This window comes from Coturnix japonica, chromosome 11 (genome assembly GCF_001577835.2).
Source record: "Coturnix japonica isolate 7356 chromosome 11, Coturnix japonica 2.1, whole genome shotgun sequence".
Classification (NCBI taxonomy): Eukaryota; Metazoa; Chordata; class Aves; order Galliformes; family Phasianidae; genus Coturnix; species Coturnix japonica.
The window spans coordinates 8,982,241-9,007,403 of NC_029526.1; the positions used below are offsets into that span (position 1 = coordinate 8,982,241).

Consider the following 25,163-nt stretch of genomic DNA (forward strand, 5'->3'; position numbering starts at 1 on the left):
CCCACACCATACGCACTTGTGTGGCTTGTGTCAGGTGAGAGGCTCATCTCCCCACACCAGCTCCAGGCAGGGCCCTCATTCTGAGCACCAATGGCACACCAGCCCTGCTCCTGAAAGCTCTCACAGTTGTTTCTCTCTCAGAAGAAATGCAAAGCAAACAATGTGGACCTGGCTCTGTCTCAGCACAGCCCAAAGCCTGGGACAGGGGTGACTTGCTTCAGAAACACATGGCTCAGCCACACTGAACACTGGCGGGGACACACCTCCACCCTGCTTCCAAGAGGTAGGAGTCAGCCCCTCCTCGTTAGAAATACCTTCACACATTAAGGCAGGAAGATGCTTTAGGAGCAACACTAAGAAACTTCCCTAAAGCGACATGTACCCATGAGGTGAACGTTACAGCTAACCAGGAACCGTTCGTAATGATTTGTGAGACTTTCAAGGTGGCTTTCAAAACAATTTAAACAATACCCCAAAGCCATCGAAAAGCAAACAAGCTTTGCTGGAGAAGCTCCTTCTTTCCCCCAAAGAGCAGCAGTTAAAAGTTCTCACACCAGAGCCAGAGTTCCACACCAGGAGCTGTGAGGAGGTGCCGGCCGAGTGGCTCTGTGCCTCTGCAGGTCAGCACCAAGGATGTCCAAGTCTGCCTCTGGGCAGCACGTCTTCTAACAGACTTCTATGGGCCTATTTCCATCCCTTTAATAATTTGCCTCTAACTGGTGCCAAAAACATGTTTGTTACAGAAGGAACTACATGGAGCAGCAGAAAAGCAGCAAATTAGCACCACTGAGATTGCAAACAGCAGGAAAAGATTCAGGTTACTAGGAAGGGAAAATAGGCCTCAAAATACATGTCAAATCAGGAAACACTGTGAAAAGAAATGAGCAGAAGAAAGAGAAGGTATGTCAGTAATATTTTAAGAAAAGGATTAAGTTGCATATCAAACATAAGAAAAAGAGCAGCTATTAGCTCTGTGCTAAGATCTGAAGAAAAATCAACAGGCCACAGACTGAACCAGCAAGCTACTTCCATCACTATTTAAATAATGGAGTCAATCCAGAAGGAAGCATTAGCAGTCTTCTCTTCGCTTTTTCATCTAAGAGATGAAACTTTAAAATCTTGTGTTGAAAAGGAAAAAAAGCAAGGATACAGTAAGTACTGCAGCCTGAACCTTCACCCTCCTCCTCTGCAAAATAACCACTAGGTGCACTAAGGCACTGCAAGGAGCAGTCTGAATTTCAAGGCACTGCACAGTATTTGCACATCCTTCTGAAATCAATGCTTCAGAGATTTCAATTGAATATATCTAAGTCCGTTTACCAGGTACCACTATTCTCTTTTATTTGCATTTACATAACGTCAGCTGGGGCTTCAAACCATCGACAAGCTGACAACCTTTGAAAGCATTGCTAACTCCAGCACTAAGCAAACTATGTGACAAGCCGTAACACTAACATGTGTTATCATTCTCAACTGATTAGACAGTGAATACACAGGAGTGAATACATGACACATATTGAGTTGCATCAAACATCCATTCACCATCTCCTGAACAGCGTCAGTACTGGACAGTGACAGCAATAAATGCATACACTCAAACAGCAGCAAGTGATTTCTACATGAAACACAGCATTGATAACTATTGCCATCTCGTTTAAAGAGCACCTTTCTAAAACCTGAACAGAAAACATTTTTAAATTAAAAGCATGATTCTCTCGTATGGAAATTATTATCAGGCCAGAGCTTAAAAAGGAAAGAATGTGCCAAATATCATTGTTTGAAGTTTGTGGAAAAAAACAGAACTCAGAATGAACATAATCATACTAACTGTTCAAAAACCCTAATTGTAAAAGCTATTTTTAATCTTAAATGTAGTTAAGCATAGTATTTACGACCACATTTCCACGGTAATTAAAAACGCCTATTCCTTTTACCATTATCATGTTAACTGAGTTCATCAACTAGATCTACTTATATCAATTTTATTAGGACCTAACCTAAAATGGTTAATTCTATTTGTTCTTCCTTCATTACTCACAATCAGACTGCAGCTATTCATTCACAAAGGCTTTTTTTCTTTTCTGTTGTTTTACTTTTAAACCCAGTTTGTCTCCGTTGTCAGTAGCAGAGGTAGGATACAGTGCCAACTCCCAGCTAAAACCACACATCAGGGTGCTGTCTGGATCTTGTACCGTGACAAGGACTCAATACCCTTCACACCACATTCCTACTCCAGTAGGAGTTTCAATAGGGTTAGCGATGGCATCCCTGATTCTAGTTTCTGTACCCAAATCCATTCTGCAGCATGGGTTCTGATGCATGGTAAGTGTGGAGGTCTGTATGGCAGTGGAAAACCATGCACAGAGACAACTTGATTTTACCTTCTCAGCTAGTAATGATACCACAGAGATGAAGTCTTGTTGCAATGGGATGTTAATTCTCAAGTTATATGATGGTACTTAAAACAGGAAAATTTCCTGACAATTTAGATGCACAATTTGCCATAAAACTGCTCATGCTCCTACTGCAATTTGGCATATAAATTGGAAAACTGCATTTGCAAATAATGAATTGAGTAAACAGCAGAAAAAAAGCAGAGATACTGATCATTTTCATTACCCCTGAAGCAAAATAACATCATCATTACCTTAATTTTTTATTTTTTTTTTAAATAAATAACCTATGTAAACTCAGACAAATGCCTTGAGTGTCATTAGATCCAGCAGTGGAGTCTATGTATTAATAGATGTGCTTCATCTGTCACATATCTCTGACTGGATATATATATATCCATTAACTAAATGAGATTAATCTCTGCACAGAGAGCACAGCTGTCCTTCACGTGTATCCTATGCTATTCTCCTGAAATTCTTTGAATTAAAAACATGCATTTCTACAACTGAAGGGAGAACTTCTTATAAAAAGTTGTATTTTCTCAAATTCAAAAGCTCCAACACCGGCTGCCGAGCTAGAAAATAGATGTTTCCAAAACTCACTTTCCCAAATCAATTTTAGCGCAGCCAAACCTCAAAGAAGTTTGAGAATGCTATGAAATACTGCAGGTGTATTCCAAAAAAAGTATTTGTGAACAACAAAGAATAGCTCTAGAGCCCTTCTTCATAACTCTACTTAATGAAAGAGCCAACTGTGGCACAGATATGAGCACACAGCCATATCTTGGCAGCAGCAGCAGCCGCCACTGTGGAACCTGTAACTGAGCCCTTTCTTTAAGATCCAACACCTGCCACCCTTTGTCGGCTTTTCCAGTGGAAACAGTTCCAAACGTACTCTGGTGGCACTCACAAACACACCGCATGCCTCAAAGGAACAATATTACAATTATCCAGTGGGAAACTGACAATAAACATTTCAACAATTCAATAGAAGCCATCAACTTACCTGCCACAGATGCAAGTGTAGGAAGTATGGCGCATGCCGCCTCGGGTGTAGCAATAGTGCTGGAAAAGGCTGAAAAGAAAGAGAGCTGGTAATTATTAGTGCATTCAGAAGCACCACAAGACAGAGAGGAAAAGCAAGCCTTGCCACAGCACAGCTGAGCTGCTACCAATCCTGCCTTATTACTGGGTTACCTGCCTAGGTGAGCACTCGTTGAGCTCATGCCCCACAGCTCGATAGCTCCGTGGGTCACCTCACCCCTTATTTAAGTGCAGCACAGTGCCTGTGAATGCTGCTCCCCGTTGCAGTGACATCCTGTTGGAGGAGCTCTTCAGCCTCAAAAGCATTAAAACGTTTTCATCTTTACTGTCAAAGTCCCCTTCATAGGAGGGCAGATGTGCCCAAAGCACAATTAATATAGCATTAGGTGTTTTAAGAGCTAAGCACATACCATGGATCCTTTTACTCTTTTTGAAATATGTTCTAATTACAATCCAATTCTCTTTAATACTGAATGGATTCAAAAACTCATTTGTTGTAATACTGAAATCATTTCATTAACACAGAGTGATAATGGCGCTATTCAAAGAATAGAGATGTTGTGATTTTATCCTGCAGAAACAATCCACAGAACACAATTCAAGTTCTTTGAAGGATATTAAAGACATTACATGCCTGTAAATCCAAACTGGAGTTTAAAATTACACAAGATGACAGTATTTAAAGAGAAACAAAGCAAACCGTACAGATTGATCACAAAAGGACAAAGAAAAGCCTACATTTAAGGACTTAGTAGGGAGACACGCTTTACAAGATTTACTTTCTGCACAAACCATTGTGGCTTTGCAAAGCAGAAAAACTCATTTTTTTTCCAACCCCAGAAACCAGTAACTGCAAAGTGCAAGTCAAATGAAAGAGAAGCTAAGGAGGAACTGATGTAGTGAGAGGACACTGCATTTGGCTAAGGAAATTAATAATCAAAACCACCATTTGCCCTGGTACAGTCGGTTCTTCACCAAATGGGCACCTCACATAGAAGCCAAGTTACAGACGTGCTCCTCCCAGCACACCTGCAGGCAAGGTTTATTCTACAGGATACCGCACAGCACAAACATTTCGCAAAACAATATTTTATGCCGTTATATAAGTATAGTTATGTCCCGGGAAGCAACTTTTATTGTGTTTTATAGACCCTTCAAGCTAAATTATTGGATAAAGTATTTCCTCCAGTCAGAAACTTTAAGTAACCTTCTAAAGAGCTTTAAGAATGAAATAATGAAGGTTGTAAACATCCTTCCATCATCACTGATGCAGGGATAGCAGGGCTTGTTTTTCCATATGACAACTGATCACATATTCATGGTTGGAATTTATATGAAACTGTGCGGCACAATAACAGCAGTCACCTTTTGCAGTACTCCCAGATTAGCAGTAAAAAGCAGTAAATAAATTAAGACAGGCTTCGTATTTTCCATCTGCTGCTTGAACTTTTTTTTCTAAAAAAGGAAATCTGATTATTTCATCAAACACTGTGGACTTTCTTTACAAAGTGAGGAGCTGTTTATGTGATGGAGCTGAAGAAAACCTAACTGCCAGGTCATGAGTTTCCCAGTACAAGCAGTAAAACTACTCACATCGCTGTGAATTTACTTTTTCAGACTATGACTCATCAGAAACACATTCAGGTGGTTGGCAAGAAATACAGCATCGCTATCACACATTGCTTTGCATAGCCTGTCTAAAATAAGTGAAGGATGGCATATCCTTTTAATGGTAAAAGTGGCTTTTCAAAGCCAAAAAAAAAAAAAAAAAGAAAAAAAAGGCCCACATAGATACAGAATTACAGAAGCTGCCAGTACTTTGTAGTTAAAACCCTGGCTCCACTGAAGACAAAGCAGATCCTGCCACTAAACCCCATCACACCAGGGTTTCACTTTTATACACTGGAATAGTCTTTATCAAAAAGTGGAATGCACAGGTGAGAAGCCTGAGATAGTCGGATAGAATATCATTAAACGTGGTGCTCCATTTTTACTGCAAACACTGCATCTTGACCTCTCCCTACTCTTTATGAGCAGAGGCAGCTTCATGCTAATGCTGGATGCACTCCGTGAGCATTTAATGCAACCAACAGATACAAGAGTTAAGCATCTTCCTTTCCTCTTTCATGTGTTTCAAAGCTTTTCTGCCATGTTTTATGCAGTATTTCCCTGGAGGGTGTATGTATTACTTATCATGCACTTACCATCTCAGTCATGTATACAGATCAGCCACTGGTGTACTTGCATGTGAGATTTTACCTTTTAAGCACATATTCACTGCTTTGGAACAACATCTTTTTTCCTTCCTCTCCTTTCTTCTTTTAACAATAAACACAACGATGCATTCTGGTTTTGGTGCCAGAAACACCATCATCTTTAACTGACTGGCAATATTATAATAGAATTTAATTGTAGCTTTAAAAAAAACCTCAAGTGTTTTTTGTTCCTCCCCATTTAACAAAGGAAGAGGAAACACCAACCTCCATTAACTCAAGTAAATCTCACAGAACGGCTCCCACCCCACTCCAACTCTTGTAGATTTGCTGAGGCACACATTAACATCATCACCATTGCTCTGCCAAGTATGGACTGTGTGGGTTCTTCATCATTAGAAATAACAGGAAAGCATGTACACGTGGTATTTTTGAGAAGTACTGCATACATTCAAACAAACTTCCAAAATGTTTGAAAAGTCACAACTCCAAAAGGTCCTACAGTAAAACCTGCTATGGACGGTCTGACAAGTTGTGTGAACCACTCTGACATGGCATCTTAAAATCACCTTCGGTCCAGTTCCTACAGCTGATTAATGCATTCTTACATATCCAAACAGATCCATGCCAGGAACGCAAATTGAAACCAATAGTTTAATATTAACCATCCTCCTAACTCAGATAGATTCATGGAACACAGGCACTTAAGGGAGGAGGGACAGTAACAATCAGTAATGACTTCCCCCACACTTCTTTTCAGGTCTTCCACGTTACCAAAATAAAATGCATTCATGTCCTCTCTGCCAAGTGGGGTTTTTATTTCCCCAAAGAAGTAAACAAGTAATCTCTAATTTAAATTCCTGCCGTTTGCTCTGAGTCATGATATTCAGAAGACAACCACAATTTATACTTCTCAGCTATTCACTTCCAAAGCCAAGACACTCTAGATCAGAAAGCTTCAACTTCTAAATACAAATAAAATTAAGTACTTTAGGTCAAGTTTCTGTGACATTACCCAACACATCCTCACGGGCATCTCCCCACGACCCCTCTACCCCAGTTGGGTGTCTTCAAGTAACCCAGGCTGCAGGACTTGGCAGGGGAGGAACAACTACCCACCCACCCCAAGTCTGCTTAGGCCAGACAACCAACCTCATTAAATCACCATTACTGCCAGATAAGGGAGCCTCTTCAGGAGCACACCTGCTGCCTACTGCTGGCTCTGACACCAGTTCTGCAGACTGCATATCACAGACTGGCTATCAGCAGCTTAACCTCCCTTGTGAAGCACACAATCCATGTCAAGGATATCTTGGGTCAGTAACCCATTAAGGTGCTTGTACTGAAAATACAATCAATGTTTCCCCCCACAAACAATCACTCACTGGCTTGAGGATGTTTCGGATTCACAATAATTTCCTCAGCGCACTTTTGAGAAAGTTGCCTCCTAATAAAAAGAAACCTTCACACACTTCAAAAACAGCATTCTTTGAACAAAGCCCGCGAGACTCGCCTTGAAATGCAAGCAGGTGGTTTTTCAACTTTGAAACCATGAATTGAAACCACAGTAGCTTAAGAGAATTTGGTACAGCACTCAGAGGATTTTCTTTCTTTTTTTTTTACAAGTACAGTTGCAAGACATAGGTGAATAGCTATGAGAATTGAATTACTTCTGAATTACAACAACACTGTGCCCTTATGCTTTTGTACAGTGTTCAGTATCAAGAACAGCCACAACACAGGCTAAAAACCAAAGCTTTTTTTTCCCCAAAGAATTCACAAAAGGCTGAATTTTGATCTATTTATAGCAGGACTGACAGCCCCTGTTTTGATCATCTAGACATTGTATTTCACACAAGGAAGCTATAAAGCCCAAATCACATGTAACTATTAAGCCATAGTAAATACAGTTTGGTATCTGAAGTACTTACACACCAAACAGAAGGGGGAAGGCTTTCTGATCTTGGACTAACAGCTGAGCATGGGACATAAACCCAGGCAAGCAATGCTTTGTTCAGAAGCCACAATGTTCTTAAACACAATACTTTGCTTTGTTATACTACTTTTGCAATGTTGTTCCTTTTCCATGGGCTACCAGATGTTTTTAAGGTTTCATTTATCAGATCCCAATTTCATTCTTTTCACAACACAATGCTACAGTATTGCAAAACATGTCCAAGGTTGTTTCAGTAAAATCTCATTGTGTCAAAGCTTCAGCATGAGAGAATAAAGGGGAGTGGAGAAGAGCAAAAACCACCCGGATTCCTATTCATGAACAAATGGTGGATTAAAATTACCATCAGATCAAGCAGAATTAATGCTCTGAGCAGATGAACTAAAGTTTCTCCTATATTTCAGACCCAGGTCCCAGGAGACATCATTAAAGATTTTATATAGGCAATATTATCAACTAGGTGGTCCACATGGCTAGGAACTGCTTAGAATAGAACATGCTCTCCAGAAATACCAGGAAAGAAAAACACTTCTATGCACCGACCTCTTAAACTCAACTGCTGAGGCCACTGCTGCTGACATCCTGATGGCTGGGCTGCTCTGCCACCGAGTGCAGCAGCTGAAGTTTAATATTAGCCAAAAATACCGCAAGTTTCTGCATCGTGAGGTATTTGTGCCATGCACAAGGCAGAACTGTGACATTTTTTGAGAAAAGTCTACCATTCTAAATTCTGATCTCATTTTTTTATTCTCTTTAACTCAGTTATTTTTATTATTTGCAGCAAACTCCAGGTAATAATAGGTGGTTAGAAGAGAAAAATGTCGTTTGAGTTCAGGAGGAACAGAAGGACCATAACTTTAGTAAGCAGGTATGACATGAAACTAGTAGAATATTAATGTAACTACAGTGCAGAACATCTATAATGAAATAAGGAAAAGCTGAGTAGAAGCAGCATAGACATGAATGGTCTCACCTTGGTAATCAAAAATTCATGTTGGTATTTCTAAATGTGCTACTTCTCTGCACTAAGATGGATGACAAGCCAGAACTCAGGGCAGGAGCAGAGGGCAAGTCCAGCCCACATGCAGATATATTTTAATCATACAAAAGTACACAGACCAGAAGAAATGCATTCCTTCAGGAAACAAAGCCCATGAAGGCAAAGCCATTTCACCAGCTGTCAGTGCTACCTGGAAACCAGAGATACATGAAACAGGAAGCCCATACATAAGACAAAGCCCAGCACTGTCACAAGCATCACATATGATCTACAGTGATCGAAGGTAATCAATAATCACAGTTCAAGACCTTACTTAGACTAAGGTGAGGGAAAAAAATCAGCATTTTAATAGTATAATTGGGAAATGTAAACTTCCTGTCTTACATAAAAGATAACTGAGAAGCCCATACAACATTAGTGATGTTTTGTCTTTTTTGGCACAGCTACAGAGGTCTGTGATTTTACAAAATCAGGAATCGCATTCTCTCTCTCCCACACGTTTTCTTTTTTGCTTTAAATCTCCCAGCCATCCCTGTATTACAGGAGCTAACTGTTCCACACAATGCAGGCTTTCCCCCATCACTTTGCACACATAAAATTTTAACAATAGATTTTGGGGCAGAAAACAAATACACGCCATGATACCACACAATAGTTTAATAATGCCTATGGAATCGTGTCCCCTGCCTCCTTGCACAGAGACAGGCAGCTGCAGGAGCACGCTGCAAAAACACCTCTTCAATCAATCAATCCCTTGATCTTGAACTTGAATTCAAGAACTATTTAAAGAAAACCTTCAGTGTGGCTGTCAAATTAGTACTTTCCTGAAACTCATTTAAATGTACATGGAAAATGCATCTATCATTTGTCAGAATTGATTAAACTGCATAAAAATCAGCTGACTTATGGATTCAAATATTATGACAACTATTAATATCCTTATAGTTACTGTTTGATAGAAATTAAACTGATTACAAGTACAAACCTGCAAAGATTTTAATGTTAATTCTCAAAAACTTGTGTGGTAGTGATGGGCTGATGGCTGGGCTAGATGGGAGGTCTTTCCTAAACTCAATGATTCTATGAGTCAAGGCCTACCTGACTCTTCTGCCATACATACAAGCTCAACCCTACAGCAACTTTGTATTGCATGTGGCTCTTCCATATTTGCAAAGTCTGCAATGGAACTGCTACGAAAATAACGCAAGTTATTATAACAAAGGATTTCATTAAGACTTTAGCGAGTCCTACACGATTGTTGGTTTCTGCATTTTGATTCACATTCCTGCTTGCACGTCTGAAACTTCCCATCCACTGCATTTAGACAGTTAACACAGCACCACAATCCCTTTATACACCACAGGATTTTTAAACAGGTTTACAGTCTTCACCAAATACACAGAACAGACACCTATCACCACACCGCAAAGTAATGGTCCCTAAGAAGGATCTCCTATTTCTTCAACAGTTCTGAAGCACTCTTGTACTCGAGTCCATTAGAAACAATATAAAACTAAATTCTGTGTGGTAGTCTAGACTTCATGCTTAATCTCATATTACAAAAAGAGAAGGCATGAAATTCTTAGACTCATTTCTCCAATTCTAATAATTCCAGATCTCAACTGGCATATTTTAAATTAAATTTTTTGCAGTTTAAACCTATTTATCAACAGCTAATTAATGAGGTCTAAATCCTTTGATGACAGAATGATTAAACTGCATTTTAACTAATCCATCTTTAATTAAAATGCTGCCAGCAAACCATTTCTGGATGTGTAAAAAGGACACATTTATAGACGCTCACTCTTTAACTATGCATTATGTAAAGCCAATAATTAGGAGAACTCATGATTTCAATTATATTTTAATTACTGTTACATATAAAACATGCTTTAATAGATGTAATGCAATACATTTTCTTTCTTCACAACCCACTAATCATTCCTATTGGGGTGACAACCAAATAAAAGGAAGTTTAATGTATGTGCTAGTACAGGAATCTTGTTCTAGCTTTGAGCCAATTCTCTCTGCGTTTCTTCTCTGCAGCAGAAAGGTACTCAATTATCTCCAAACCTAAAATCCAAATGACTCCCTATAGATCCTGTTAAAATGCTAAAAAGAAATTAGCTGTAAGTGACCGTAATGAAGATAAATACTTTATCCTTATTATTACTCATGTATGCCTGCAAAATTCTTGAACATCCAATGTCCTGCAGTAATCCAGCCTTTACCACTGCATGTTAGCATCATAAACATTTTTTGCTGACACAACTTCACAGCCAATGAATTAAATGTATTAAACATGTTTTTCAACTCTGTTTGGAATGTTCCAAGTAGTAGAACCAAAGAGTAAGTTTAGCAGTAGTATTTCATTAATTTCAGTGATCTGAATTGGGCACAAAGAAACGAATAAGCTTAAAAGAGAAACGTGGTTAAGTTTCCTAATAAACTGTACTTGACAAACAACCCAAAGCATATATTATTTTTATTGGCTTAGATGTTAGATTTAATTTTCATAAGCTTATTTTTTTCTGTTTGGATTGATAACGAAATTGCTGGGTTCACTTTAAGTTTTCTTTAAAAATATCAATTATTTAACAAATGCTGATGGTAAGATGTTTCCACATCACAGGCAGTTATGATGAAGTCATTGTACACATTTCAATACACAGGGCAAGGTTCTGCACAGTCTGAGTCATATAAACCTTCTCATTTTCCTTTTTGTCAATCTTTGCGTATGGAACAAAAATGTTTCACCAAGAAGGCTGCACATTTATATCCTGATTAAACAGAAACAACAGAACATAATGAAGAGCACACAGCTACCTCCTGAGCAGAACATGTCTGAAAAGATATTTTGGATATTTAAGTATTCAGACTTAACAGATGTCAGGGATAAACGTGGTTGTGCCCACATGCTTTATCAAGGTTTATCAAGAGCACCCCATACTTTTTAAAAAGACTACAACAGATCTACTCTGAAGAAAAAAACTCACATTTGTAACCTATAGTACATAATGTGTGTTCCACCACATCACATTACCTGGCCTCCTAACCAGGATACTGTTCTTACTGTCTCTTATGGCTCCTCCCAGTAGATGGCCATGGACACGTATACTTAAAGACAGCATGCACAATCATATTAAGTGAGAAATATTTGAGAAAAAATATTCTGTTTGTTAGAGAAGTGCTCAGAAAGGACAGTAATAAGTCCCAGTAACAGAAACGTAACATTATTTTAGAAGATAATCAGAGGTATATGGTTGAAAGCAACTGCTTGCCTTCTTTACAGATAAATTTCTCTATTTAAATGCTAAGTATATTAAGTGCTTTTGTGTGAAGAAGGCACTTTGTCCAGTATGCATTCACTTCCTTCTCTGCCTAAAGAGACCTTCCACTCAGGCAAGGACAGAGTGTACAACACCATGCCAAGTACCTCCTGCACACCACAAACATGGGAAGGGAGAGACTCTCACTTCCTCTGGAGGAGGAATTGACTACAGGATATTATCCACATTTTTCTTAAAATCACAGTTTTCATTCCTAGACCAAGACCTAGACCCAGCACCCCAAGGAGCCTACAGTAAGAGGTGTGCGTGGCTGGATCTGCTTCCAGATACTACATGGTCAAAAGAAAGGAAAAAGTTTCCTTGGCTTGTGCAGATAAATGACAGATCAGAAATGTCCTTCTCTAATCTTTCTGCCCATGTTTCAAGGGTCCTGGTCATATAAAATGAGTGAATAGCTGCCCAGAGGACCACAACATTTACCACAAATTACTTCTTTATGGAAAAATCAATTTTATAGCCTCCTGAATTTCAAACACTTGCCTCTTCAATCCCATGGAATTACTCTTTTGAGAGCCAAGCCTGAGATAGATGACTCCAAGGATCTACTCCTGGGGCATGAAGTATCTGTTATAAAAATCTAGAGCGGACTTGTAAGTCTTTGGAAAAGACTCAGAGTAAAGAAAACATGTATCAACAGCTTAACATTATATAGCTAGAAATGTCCAGATTAATCTGTTGAGCATCCAGCAATCTTCTGTCCCAGAAACTTAAATCCAAGTTTGTCTGATGTAACAGCATCAGAAAGCATTGCAAAGGACACAGGAGGACATACGCTGCTGCAAGCTGGCCTGGAAGTGTCAACATACCTGCTATTCTGCTCATGTGTGGTGAATGTTACAAAGCGACATTCATGAGAATAAAGCTTTAAAAACTAAAGCTCCTAAGAACTTTCCACATACATACAACCTTCAAAATAAACACTGTTACCAGGTACACATGGGGAGTAAAATGAAAAGCATTCAGTAAAGGTAACTCAAGAACCGAAGCACTTGCTGCTCTCCTCACTCAGACCTACGAACAAATCCATAATACTGATTGTGGTTCCTTTGGTCCACGTTGCCTGTTAGGAACCGTCATTCAGATGAAAGTGAAGAGGAAGATCAGCCTCTGAAGAACTTGAAACAATTTAAGTTGTCAGGCAAGGCTCGTAAGCAACATACAGGAAATTGCCTAGCTCAGTGCTCATCAGTTTCTGCACATCCCCTGCTTTCATTAGAAAGAATTAACACCACGCAGAATCGAAGATGACATCAACCAGCTATAAAAACACAGCAACATTTTACTGCTTGCCTAAAACTCTTGAGGGTGTTTCAGTTACGCCACTCCTGGTGCTGCAGAGGCTCCAAAGCAGTAAGTAAAAGGAATCCCAGTACTTGGCCAGAGTGTGATTTTTCTATCTATCCAAAAAGAAATGGAAAAGCTGCATATACACTCCAGAATTGAAACTGCTTGTGTCAAGATGCGAAACTTCACAGCAAGGTTGCATCTGCAGGAGGCACAGTCTTTTGGACCAAAATGACATCACCTGTTCTCTTTATACAGACTTGTGACCTACCAAACACAGCTCCTTCCCCTCAGGAGAGGATGAAGGCACACAGGAAGACAGGGAAACAGGCAGTATGAACTGGTATCAGCTAAGAACTGCATGGGGCTTTCTGTTCACATGCTGAAGTAGCTCCACCAGTACCCATACATTGCTTAGACCACTTAATCTTACTGAAGTGGAACACACACTTTAAAGCGTGGTCTTTAAAGGATGCTCATTTAAGCATGTACCAAAATGCCTATGCCCACTTAACTCTGCATAAAGGCACTCTTAATTCTTGTGAAAACCTTTTCTCTTTGCACCGGTTTTAAAATGGAGCTGACATTAGAATACTGCTTTCTACGCTGACATCAAACACAAGTATTATAGACAAAGAATTAAAGAAAAGTTACCTTGGACTAAATTTGTTCCCTGAGGTAATAAAGCCTTTGTTCTGATGCAGATTTAGAAGCCTCATTAGCTCTTTCTGAGTGTTTCACCACACAGACGATGTGTTCTGCTGTTTGCAGGCTCTCATTTCTAATTTACGTCCAGATAACGCTGTCAGTATTCTGTAGCTTTCACCCAAATCTTTCTTAAATTTGACCTCTCTTGTATACATAAAAGCATATTTTGTACCAATAATACAAAATAACAAGCTCAGCTGATCAAATGTTTCAAATCATACAACTTAACCTTCCACCATTTTAATCATAGAATGACTTGAATTGGAAGGGGCCTCAAGGATCACATAATTCCAACTTCCGTGCCAGAGGCTGGGTTGCCAACCAGTAGATCAAGCACCATCTCAGGCTGCCCAGCATCCCATCCAACCTGGCCATAAACACCTCCAGGGATGGGGCATCCACATCCTCACTGAGAAACCATTCCCAGCACCTCACCATCCTCTCAGTGAAAAACTTCCCCCACTTTTCCAGTGAAAAACTGGAAGGCTGTAACAAGGTCTCCCTGAATTCTTCTGCAGACTGAACAAGCACATCTCCTTCAGCCAATCTGATCATCCTTGTGGCCCTTTTCTGGATGCTCACCATAAGCTTGGCATCCATCCTGTGTCATCCTCTGATGACCTAGGAACTCTCAAAGATCCAAATCTATATGATTTATTGGGATCTAGGAATTACATCTGATAAGTCAAATACCATCAGACTTAAGATCAACTCCTCTGTAGCCATAATCAGGAAGAAAAAAAAAAATGACGCTTCATTAAAAAAGGATTTGATCCTAACAGCTGTCAGTTAGCCAGTTTACATCTACTTAATGTGTACCTTATTAGTATCACATACAACTAATTATAGTACTGTGTGATAAGTTAAATGCATTACCGAAGGCTAAGTGTATTACAGTCATGGAGTTCAGTTTATCTACAAAATGTAATCTAATTTAAAAAACTAAATCCAGGTTTCTTTAAGCACTTGTCCTCCACTGCTGGAACACTGCATTTCTATTGTTGACAAATCAGCTTCCCTCACCAGGATCTCAACTGGGCGCCTTCCACAGCCACACTCTGCACATTCCAGTTTCTTTCCTTTCCCCCACCCCCTGCAAATCAGTACTGGATGATCCACTAAAATATACATCACTATTTGGACCCTCTATGTTACATCAAAGTAGCTTGGAAACAGCAACAGCTAACAAAGAGAATTCACTTCATTTTGAAACAATTGTGTAGCAAACTCTTCACTTTAAATACTACATCCACTGGAAGAGTTAAATGAGATTTGTCTGCATCATGGATTCGTATAATAAAGTTAATCATGAAATGATTTTTATATTCAAGAACATAAATGTAGATTATTAAAACAACTGATAGCTAAAAAGCTCATCTTAATTCTTCATTTTTCAAATATATTTCAAACTGTATTTTTAAAGGAGCACTTATTTAACTACCCATTTCAGCTCGCTGGTAATTCCACCAAACAAACGACCTTTCCCCTCCTTTTTGAGTTCAGTTACTTTTATTTGTCCCCAAGTATTCAGTAGAAACCAGTCGCATCAATAAAAATGTCAATTTTGATCTGCCTCATGAGATGCAACAGCACCAGATAGATTTTCAGTCAGAAGGGTGACCAGAACAGCTGTTATTAACAGCCATTAGAGAACGTGGCAGGACCAGCAGGCAGCTCCCTGGATTTAGGCTGCATTAAGTGGATACTGTACTCAGGCAGACCTCCTAGCACCGTAAGTACCATCACAACTCTATGCTGTGGTTGAACTCTCTCTGCTGTCAGAACTGGTTAGGTCACAGCACATGAGATGCTCTGCAGCAAAGTGACAAGCATTCTGCTGAACTGCTAAGTGTATGTAGCTTACCATAATAAATTCAAATTACTTAATACAGGTACTTGAGCAAAGGTCTACAAGAATGAGTGAGGGAAAGGAGATTGTTTGACATTGAACTAATCAGAAAATCACTACAGGAAAGAAGAACGTGTAGCAGCATTTTGCTAGAGACAGCACTGGCTTTTAAATCATAATTTCTGCTTGCCCCATCCTACAAAATCAATCCTCATTTTCATGCCACCTGCATACAAAATAGACCAGTAGTTGAAACATAATTTTTAACTGGGTAGATAACCCAGCTCCATGACAGATAAAGTATGAAGGGTAGAAGCCCAATTTTCACAAACCAAAGACACGAAGCCATTACTATTATACATATCAAGAATGGAACCAAAGCAAAACTTTAAACCAAGATGTTATGCATCACTCTCAATTTTGTTTAACAAGAACAAGCAGCAGGAGCACTTTTATTCAAGTATTTCAGGCTCTTATCTTAATTACTCCTATGAACTCCAACAGATATCACTTTATGCAATGTCTTTCTAGGTGCAGAGCTGTGCTCAGGACAGGAGGCTCAAGCAGCTCCTCCATCCCACTGCAGAGCAGCTGCCCGCACAGTGACCCAGGGCACTGCAGGGCTGCTCAGAAGATGGCAAGCAGATCACACAGGCTGCTGCTACTCATTTCTGAGATGTGGAATCTCTTCATGCCCCTCCTGGATTATTAGACAAGCTTTTAAATCAAGATTGGCTTAAGAATCCTGGAAATTCAAGCCCATGTTCCCAAAATACCAAAGCACAAATTCCTAGAGCATCCAATAGGACAGAATCACCCTCAAGAACCAATGTCCTTCCTCACATTAGCAGCAGCACTTTGATAATTTAAGCTGAAAGAAATCCAATATATTTTTCACTCTCTAGCCACTCTTTTCCTTCCCTGCTACCCTGGACAATGAAAACAGATGGATCTATTTCTCTCACAGCTCCTTGTGCACCAGGTGAGCTCACAGTCACCAGTGCTGACCCAGCCCCCACCTGTCCTTGAGAAAACACTTCTGCTCCTCCGTGCTTCTTCCAGCAACTGGTTTCTACCAGTCTTTAATGAAAAAACAAACCAACAGCTGTACAGGTTCATCTACTGCCACTAATGAGTTAACTGTATAAATAAATGTCTATTTTCATGCCACAGGATGCATACAGAAGGGATAGCCTCCATGAGGCAATGTGTCACACCAGCACACACTAATATCCTGACACACTCATACACAGAACAACAGCCCCGAGCCTCAGAGAAAAGCACGTGTTTAGGCCAAGACATAATTCATTTACTGGGGACTCTTGAGTGCAATGAATCCTTAAATAGGAATACTGCTACACCCCACACAGAATAAATCAGACACAGTTTCCTACTTGGAAAAAGATAAAGTATAAAATATTCTACAAGCTACCTATTTTTATCAGGATAAATACAATCGTATCTGTAAGATCAGGCACGTCCAGCTTCTGAGTTTGCAATCTACAACTACCATCACTTCTCTGTGAACCTTCTTTGACTACTGAGGAAAAAACCAAGCAAACAAATAATGGTTTACAAACCCATGAAATCTTCTCTGCTTCCCACTGCCAGAAACAGTGCTTCCCATTCCCCACTCTCCATTTCCTAGAACCCCATTTACGAGGGATTTGGTTTTGTTTTTACAGCTTCTTGATTCATGCTTCATTGAACTATTCCAATATCTGAATTCACGTGGAATTTGTAAAGATTCTTTGATGGCTAAGGAACATGTCTATATTTCCTCCCCCTAGCTACTCGGTTTAGTAGTCTTATAAGCATCTCTCTTCCCTAATCCCTTTGGGCTTCTGTATCATTCAAGCAAAGTCTCTTCTTAATTCTTTACTCCAACTCAGCACAGCATTCACTCTTTCTAATCACTCTGAAAATCAAGACCTCTGAATGTCATTACAGATACTGCTTTTTTATTGCCTAGATTTCTAAGACAACAGATGAGCACCACACACCAAATCCCCACTAAGTCTTCACATGCTGCCAAGGCATTTTCCTGCAACATACAGTTCCCATTTGTATTCATTTCTCCTGAACCGGGGCTGTGCTGTTTGCTTTTCCTCACTGCAGTGGCCATAACAATTGTGCTACCACTCAGTGACCATGGGCTGTTGGTGGCATAAATACTTTTTGCAGACTAAAGACACATGTAACAAATCCTAAGGTGGGGAGTGAAGTACCATGGCAAAGGCCTTTAAATATCTCATTCAATTCCCCACATACCTACAAATAATATAATTAGCTAACATCCAGGGACACGCTCATAAAATGCCCATGTCACCACTTCTGTGGTACTGCTTTCTGCTTCCTTGTAGCAGCATGCAATTAGCAGCCTTGGCTCGCCTTCTGCCAGCTACTGATGCAATTTAAGACAACAAGAGCAACCTTAATAATGCCACTTTTGGCATTCTTTCTCCCAGCTTTGAACAAACTAACAGGAATCAATGCTGCTCTGTTTCACAGTACAAATTAAAGCTTCACAGGCTGCAATTCAGACCGACTGCCTAAACCTTGTGGGAAACATTAAAATTAATTGAGGCATCAGGAAATCAAGGTAATTCTTAATGCAATTAGTAATCCCTGGAAAACTGCAATATATATATCAGAGACGTGGTGGACATCCCATCCCTAGAGACATTCAAGGTCAGGCTGGTCCAGGCTCTGAGCATCCCCACTGAGCTGTAGACATCTCTCTTCATTGCAGGGAAGCTGGACCAGATAACCTTTAAAGGCCCCTTCTGACTCAGACGATTCTATGACTCTGTGAACCCAGGACTGCTGTTACGAGGACAAGCCTCCTCCCTCCTCTCAGATGTCATTATTCAGCTGAGAAGGGCGATGGTGCTGGTGAGACACTGCTCTAAGTCAATACTTCGCTCTAACAGAGAGGAAAAGCCAAGTTAACTTCTAGGGAGAGCGGGCTGAGTTGAATTTTAACAACTGATCATAAAAGGCAAGACCAACTGGTATTTTCCTCCTCATCGCTGCAGATAAGCTGCAGGTGTTTATGATTTTGCTTAACCCTTCTTTAACAGCCTGCATGTAGATCAGGAGCGAGGATTCTGATTTATGTGCTATGTTATTTAACATTTTTAGAGCAATGTCTCACAAAACAGTATTTGGAATGGGTTTACTTAAGAAAATCTAAATTCCTATCAACAAAACTCTATGGACAGTCACATAAGGCCATTCTTTCAAAGCATGAGAGAGCATAAGAACATCAAGGCCAACTTTCTTTGCTAAGCCAAGATCAGGTCTGTATGGGAAAAAAAAATACTTTCTTTTCCCCTCTCAGCCCTTAACAGGTTTTTGTTTTGTATTTTTATTATTATTCTCTAAGAACATTCCTCAGTGTAGACTGAAAGTTTACATGATTCAAACTCAAGCCAGCAACATCACACAAAGTCTGTGAGCATCACCACAGGGTGTGTGGCGGAGACACTTCCAGGGAGCTCAAACAGATACTCTCATACAGCAGCACAAGTCAGCAAGAACACTGGCTTTAAAAACACGTTCTGATTAGCAGAATATTGGAGGAATATTGCTTTCATTGAAACCATGTGCCAACTCACCCTGCAAATAAATCGCAAGCTTATAATATTGTCAAAATTGTATCTCTTAGGAACAATAAAAAAGTTTGATTCACACGTGGTTTTCTGTACTGTGAAATATTTCATATTTTGTTTCTCCTATGTAAAGTGTAATAGGTACGTAATTTGATTTACACTTTGAGGATCTGATACATTTATTAACTACGTAAAAGATGGAGCACCAAACATTTTGCTGTTTATGCTCCAAGTTTCAAGTAGTCTTGATAGTGAAATAATGAATGGGTAGAAGCAAGGAAGCACTGAAAACAAACAGAACAATGAAGAAATAGATTCATTTGTGCCTACGCTACCTTTTACATTGAAGTTAATATTCCTACATACAGTGAGAAACAAAAGTGAGGAATATAATTTTAAGAATAAAACACAACTGATGAGATTGAAATATGAAAAGCAAGTAACACTGGCTGGATTGTTACTATGAAAACCTTGCATGGGTTTGCAAATTACTACTTCTGGAAATGAACATGAAATGAACATCATATACATCAGCAGCCACACTGTAAAACGTCCTCCACAATCCCTGTTAAAAGTCACATCTGTTTCTTATCAGAAAGAAACTAAAAACCTGGGATTATGTGCGTGTTCATAGAGCAGCAATGACACTGACAGCACTCTGCATGCACTACAGGAACTAAATCTGTACTTTTGGACAATTGTTTTGATTTTTCACATTATTAACACACAAGTTTCCTGGATTTTAATAGTAAATTAATGGTTTTGAACAGTAGAATAAACTGCTGTAAAATAGGCTAAAACTTTCAGATCAGAAAAATCTACTCTTCATCACGCCCATGTTATTACTAATGTATGTGGATAGTAAATCCCCACATCCCCCACAACTGCCCCACTAACCATAAAAATGACACTGTCCATCCACAGCCACAGTACGACCAAACTCTGAAACACATTAAACTGAAACTGAGCAATGCCCAGAGGCAGCTATCAGCCTTTCAAGTGTCCATCTCATATAAGATAACAGACCATCAGTCTCAAATATTGTCTTGACAATCACAAACCGCATTTCTAAACCATACTGATTTACTTGAGTAAAAAGATACTCATACACGTGGTTCTGAAAACACTCTGAACTACCACATCTACTTCACCAGCCAATTCTTTAATGAAAGACACACAGCAGAGATGAAAGAAGAGGAGATCAGAGAAGGAATTTGATGTACAAGAGCTAAAAGTTACACCACAGACAGAGCCCTTGTTAAATTCTTCCAACTACAGCAGCCTACACGTAATCTACAGTTAAGATGAAACCGAATATCCCCCAAGAACCAGCGTGATGAGAACTGCACCTCAGCTTGCATCTACAAAGGAATTGGGCAATAGTTTAGATTTTGCACACTATCACTCATTTACAGCACACATCCTTGGAATTAGAGAAGACAAGTCAGCAGACAGTAACAACTAATTGTACAGTCCTGCCCTTTCCCTCAGAGCTTTATTTTTTTCTCTTCAAAGCTTCGTAGATTGATTGCAAAGCCACGCCATGCCATAAATAAAGAACAGGCACTACTCATTCCCTACTTTGGATTTCCTGGGCTTTTATGTGAAGCTATTTCTCTGCTCTTTGATCTCTAAGCCACTGGCAATATCTACAAGCACACTACCGATAGTAGCAGCAGATCCTTACTCTTTCCCAGCTCCCTTTTCAGCGGCAAGGTGAATTTCCACTTCTCCCAGCTTTAAAGAGCACTGCCAAGATAAATGATTCACCTGCTCAAAACACTTGTTCGGAAGAAAAAATATATGCAAAATCATGTAGGAGAAACTCCCATTTAGAAGAAAATGGAGAGCATGGTCTACATCAGGAGATCACTATGCACAGCTGTGATGATCCGTGTTCCATCTAATGAAATAAGAGAAGCAATGTTCTTTTCCTCAATTAAAAAAAATAAATATTATTTATCTATTGCTGCAACTGTTATTTCCTAGCAAGATGAAATACATAAAAAGATACACTTCCCTGCTCATCCCCATCAGACTTTAAATTTCATCATCATTTATGAAAGATGGCATGGAAAGTTTTCTTTTTTCCTTCTTTTATTTCCCCAAATCTCTGAAAGGCCAGTAAAGATCAAGCCTTCTTCACATTTTTGCTGGAGAGTATTGCTCAAACAAGCTCAAACTCTTTCCCACTCCTCCCTTCAGCAGGCAGCAGCACTCAGCCTTTCACTCAAGTTCTTGCTAAGAGAAAAGCCAGTCCTGAGGCTGGTGTATTTGGGACTGTTTTTTCTCTTATGTCTCAGTGCAGTAATTAAGGTCAGTTAAAGATGCTCCTGCCCACCTCCGACTTCAGCTGCAGACAGGTACTGTGATGTCCCTCCTAGCACCTCAGTACAAGCTCCACTTTGTAAAAGCCTTTCAACACTATCCAAATTCTACACATTTCATCACAGCTTTGTCATAGTTAATGACCAAACCACACCCAGCACCTAAGGAGATGCAAGAGAAAATGGAGAGGAGTAGGGGCAGGAAACTTACTGGTTTGGAATCAGCTCTTTTAATTAATATAAGTGCATTATTTTAATTGGACGGGGTAACACATACACTTTGACAGATGATGATTGATGTGTAATAAAGACAAAAAAGCCAAAATTAAGCACACAAAACACACACACACACACACTGCATCTCCTCAAAAAGAAAAAGGTTCTGCTGAAGGCATGAATTAGACTTTACTCACTATTCTACCCACTGCCTCCCACAGACCAACGGCTGCATGGTGAACACATTCTACTTGCTGAACAAAACAATCCTCTCATCCACACCAAGTATCAGGTGTTAACCCACGTTCCTAAGCAACACACTCTCTCTCTCCACATTCTCCCCTCCACCAGCAGTAACATTAAGTCTCACCATCAGCTCCTGCTGCGTCCAATGTGTGAGCATCCTATCGTGAGTCTCGGGTGCAGCACTGCATTCGGCAGCACCAGCAGCCTCAGCTCCTATTTTGTCTTCACTGAGACATGCAAAGTGCAACAAAGAGACAGCACCGATACTTTTGAGTTGATTATAAAGTAGGGTTTTTTGTTTTCTTTTTTAATCCTGGCTTAGATTTAAATTGCTTGCAAATACAAGCCAAAATAGATATCCTTTGCCAGCAGGTATGGAAACATTCTTTTAGAGTTACTGGGGGGTTAAACTTTTTCCTGACATCTATAATATTCAGTGTTGGGAAAAAAAAAATCTCTGCAAAGAATAATTGCTCCCACAGGGACCAATCCATGGGTCACAGTTTTTCGCACTTGACGGCAACAGAGCCTCAAGAATGAGATTTTCTATAAAACCTAGACTTAAGCTTGAAGCATAATCACAATGTTTGCCCTAGCTCTAGAAGCTGAACTGAAGTGCCACTTCTGCAGTGTAATTATTCCACATATGTTCCAAAAACCCATGGGGAAGTTTTATTATTCAGAAGAATAAATAGGGTAAAAATAAATGGTTTTTAATTTTAGCCAATTTTTACACTCGTTATGACTCTTCATTTTTCTTATGCAAGCTTAAGTCCATGGGAAAGAGGATTTGCCTTGAAGAAATAATTAAACTTTCATCTTCAGTTATGCTTCTTAGCAAACACGCTGCCACCCACACAGCATGTAACACACAAGTGCTATTCAGTGGCACAGAACGCAAACAACCACCACTGCTTCGCCATGTTCCTTTCAGTTTCAAATTGAATACTTGAAGTTTGAATTCCAATTCAACAACATGGTGTAAGCAGAAGCAAAGGAAGGGCTTAGATTAGAATACGTTGGGGTCCCACTGTAGAGGTTAATTTGCTCTCAGTGCTTTTTTTGAATACTCAAGCTATTCTTAGACAATAATGCCATAATTTCTTACATGGGATATGTAAACCTACTGCCTTGAGGGTACTAAAAGATTATGACACTCAGTTTCTGATGCCAATGTCTGAAACAGATTTAGTAAGCTGCAGAATTCAGATGTTCTTCTGGGACAACAACCTGAAGCAGCAGCACTCCATCCTCTTGGTGAAGATGCAGGAGCATTTTTGCAACTACTATGTATAATTATGACACCTTTCCTAATTACTGAGAGCATTTCAACTCTTCCTTCCTAGTGCAGGGATAACACAAGTGCTCAGGTGTCCCATAAGCAGGTCACAAAACCTGTATGTCTCCAGGCCCATTTAGGAACAAGCTGTGGCCCCATTGCTCTGCTCACTGGCCTCAGCCTTCAGTCTCCAGCTCTGCAGATGCTGCTCCTTTTCCCCCCAGAGCTTCTTAGCAACAGACACACTGGCTGAAGGGAAGAGCAGAAAGACTCAGTACCAGCAGTAGAAATCAGTAGTTAATGGCAGACTGATGGGCTGAAATGTAAGAATCAATTAACTTCCAATACATATCATGAAGTACACAAGGGTACCAGAGAACAGCAGACAGCAATCTTTCTGAAGCTGCCAATTCTAGGTCCAAGGAGGTAAAATCACTACGCTGGTCCCAAGTACTAGAACCCAGATGGAAATGAAGCACAAAGTGGTACAGACAACATCAGTAAGAACTTGCTAAACTCATGCAGGAACTCTCCCAAATAACGGTCCCAAATAACAGTGATTAACATCTAAAATCTTCAAATATCTCACACCTCATTGGTTCTTTTAAATATATAGGTTTCCCTAGACAAATTAAAGACAGTCTCTGTTTTCAGCAAAGCCCTTCCTATCCCCTCACTTCCCAAGACCACCTCGAGGCTCCATTTCATCTACTCAGAAAAAGCTGGTGAAAGCAAAGCCTGACCAATCCAGAACTAATGCTGCATTTTGAGGAGTTCTCTACAGGGGCGTATTCCTTTTAGCAGAAACATCACCTCTTCTATTACAATTCAGATTCCCCCCCAGTTCTAAGTTTCACTTAGAGTTCACTTTCCATCACTTCTGCCTGGCAGTTCAACTCTATTCTATCTTACAATTCACTTAAGTTACAGAGGTCGTCTTCAGCTCTGCCTGGACAGCAGAACCCAGCACAGGTGGGTACGACACTTCAACACTAAGAAAGCTCCAGTGCCACTGCATCTCTCACCATGGGCAATCACTTGCAGCCTTGTCTGTTCCTGCCTTCATTGACTTCACATACGTATTACTGTTTGCGACCTCAGACCTTAACACGCCCCGAGCCACCAAAGTCTGCCATCTCTGAACAATACTGAAAGCATTGTGACCAAGACATAACGAAAAGTTAGAATAGCTGAGGGGGAAAAAAATATCCTGTAAAGGAGACCAAGCTCAAATGCATGAAAAAAGTGAACTAACACCAACTTTCACATATAATTACAATGTTAATCATGTGTTTTTCAGTGCCACTGATAACAGGTACACTAAGCCACTACACACTGCCTGTGTAGTGTACACAGTGTGTAGCTGTGACACACAGATCTACTCAATTCTGCCCCTAGAGAGATAGTGAAAAAAAAACCAACACAATTAATGAACACAAAAGAACCACCATGACAGACACTGGAAGGCAGCACTGGCACAGGACAGCAAGGAGGATTCTCTAAGAACCCATTTGGAATAGAATTTATTCAAGGGATATGCTGGCAGCACAGAACAGAATCTGCTCATTTTCCTTTCATCTGTCTAAAATGTTTTTGATTTTCAGAAGGTCAATGTGCAACATCCTGTTATTAACAGATCATCTCAGTATTTTGCACAGTTCCTTCAAGTTCTTGGGCTTTCAGTCA

The 25,163-nt window shown here is 39.9% G+C and overlaps 1 protein-coding gene across 3 annotated transcripts in view; it reads right to left on the reverse strand.

Moving 5' to 3' along the window:
* The window catches only part of PEPD (peptidase D), a 112,217-nt gene that overhangs the window by 49,033 nt on the left and 38,021 nt on the right, over positions 1-25,163 (reverse strand). For all 3 annotated transcript variants that reach the window (XM_015873939.2, XM_015873941.1, XM_015873940.1), the window contains exon 10: positions 3,400-3,468. In XM_015873939.2, the coding sequence (XP_015729425.1) occupies positions 3,400-3,468 (69 nt within the window). The remainder of the gene's footprint in view (positions 1-3,399; positions 3,469-25,163) is intronic.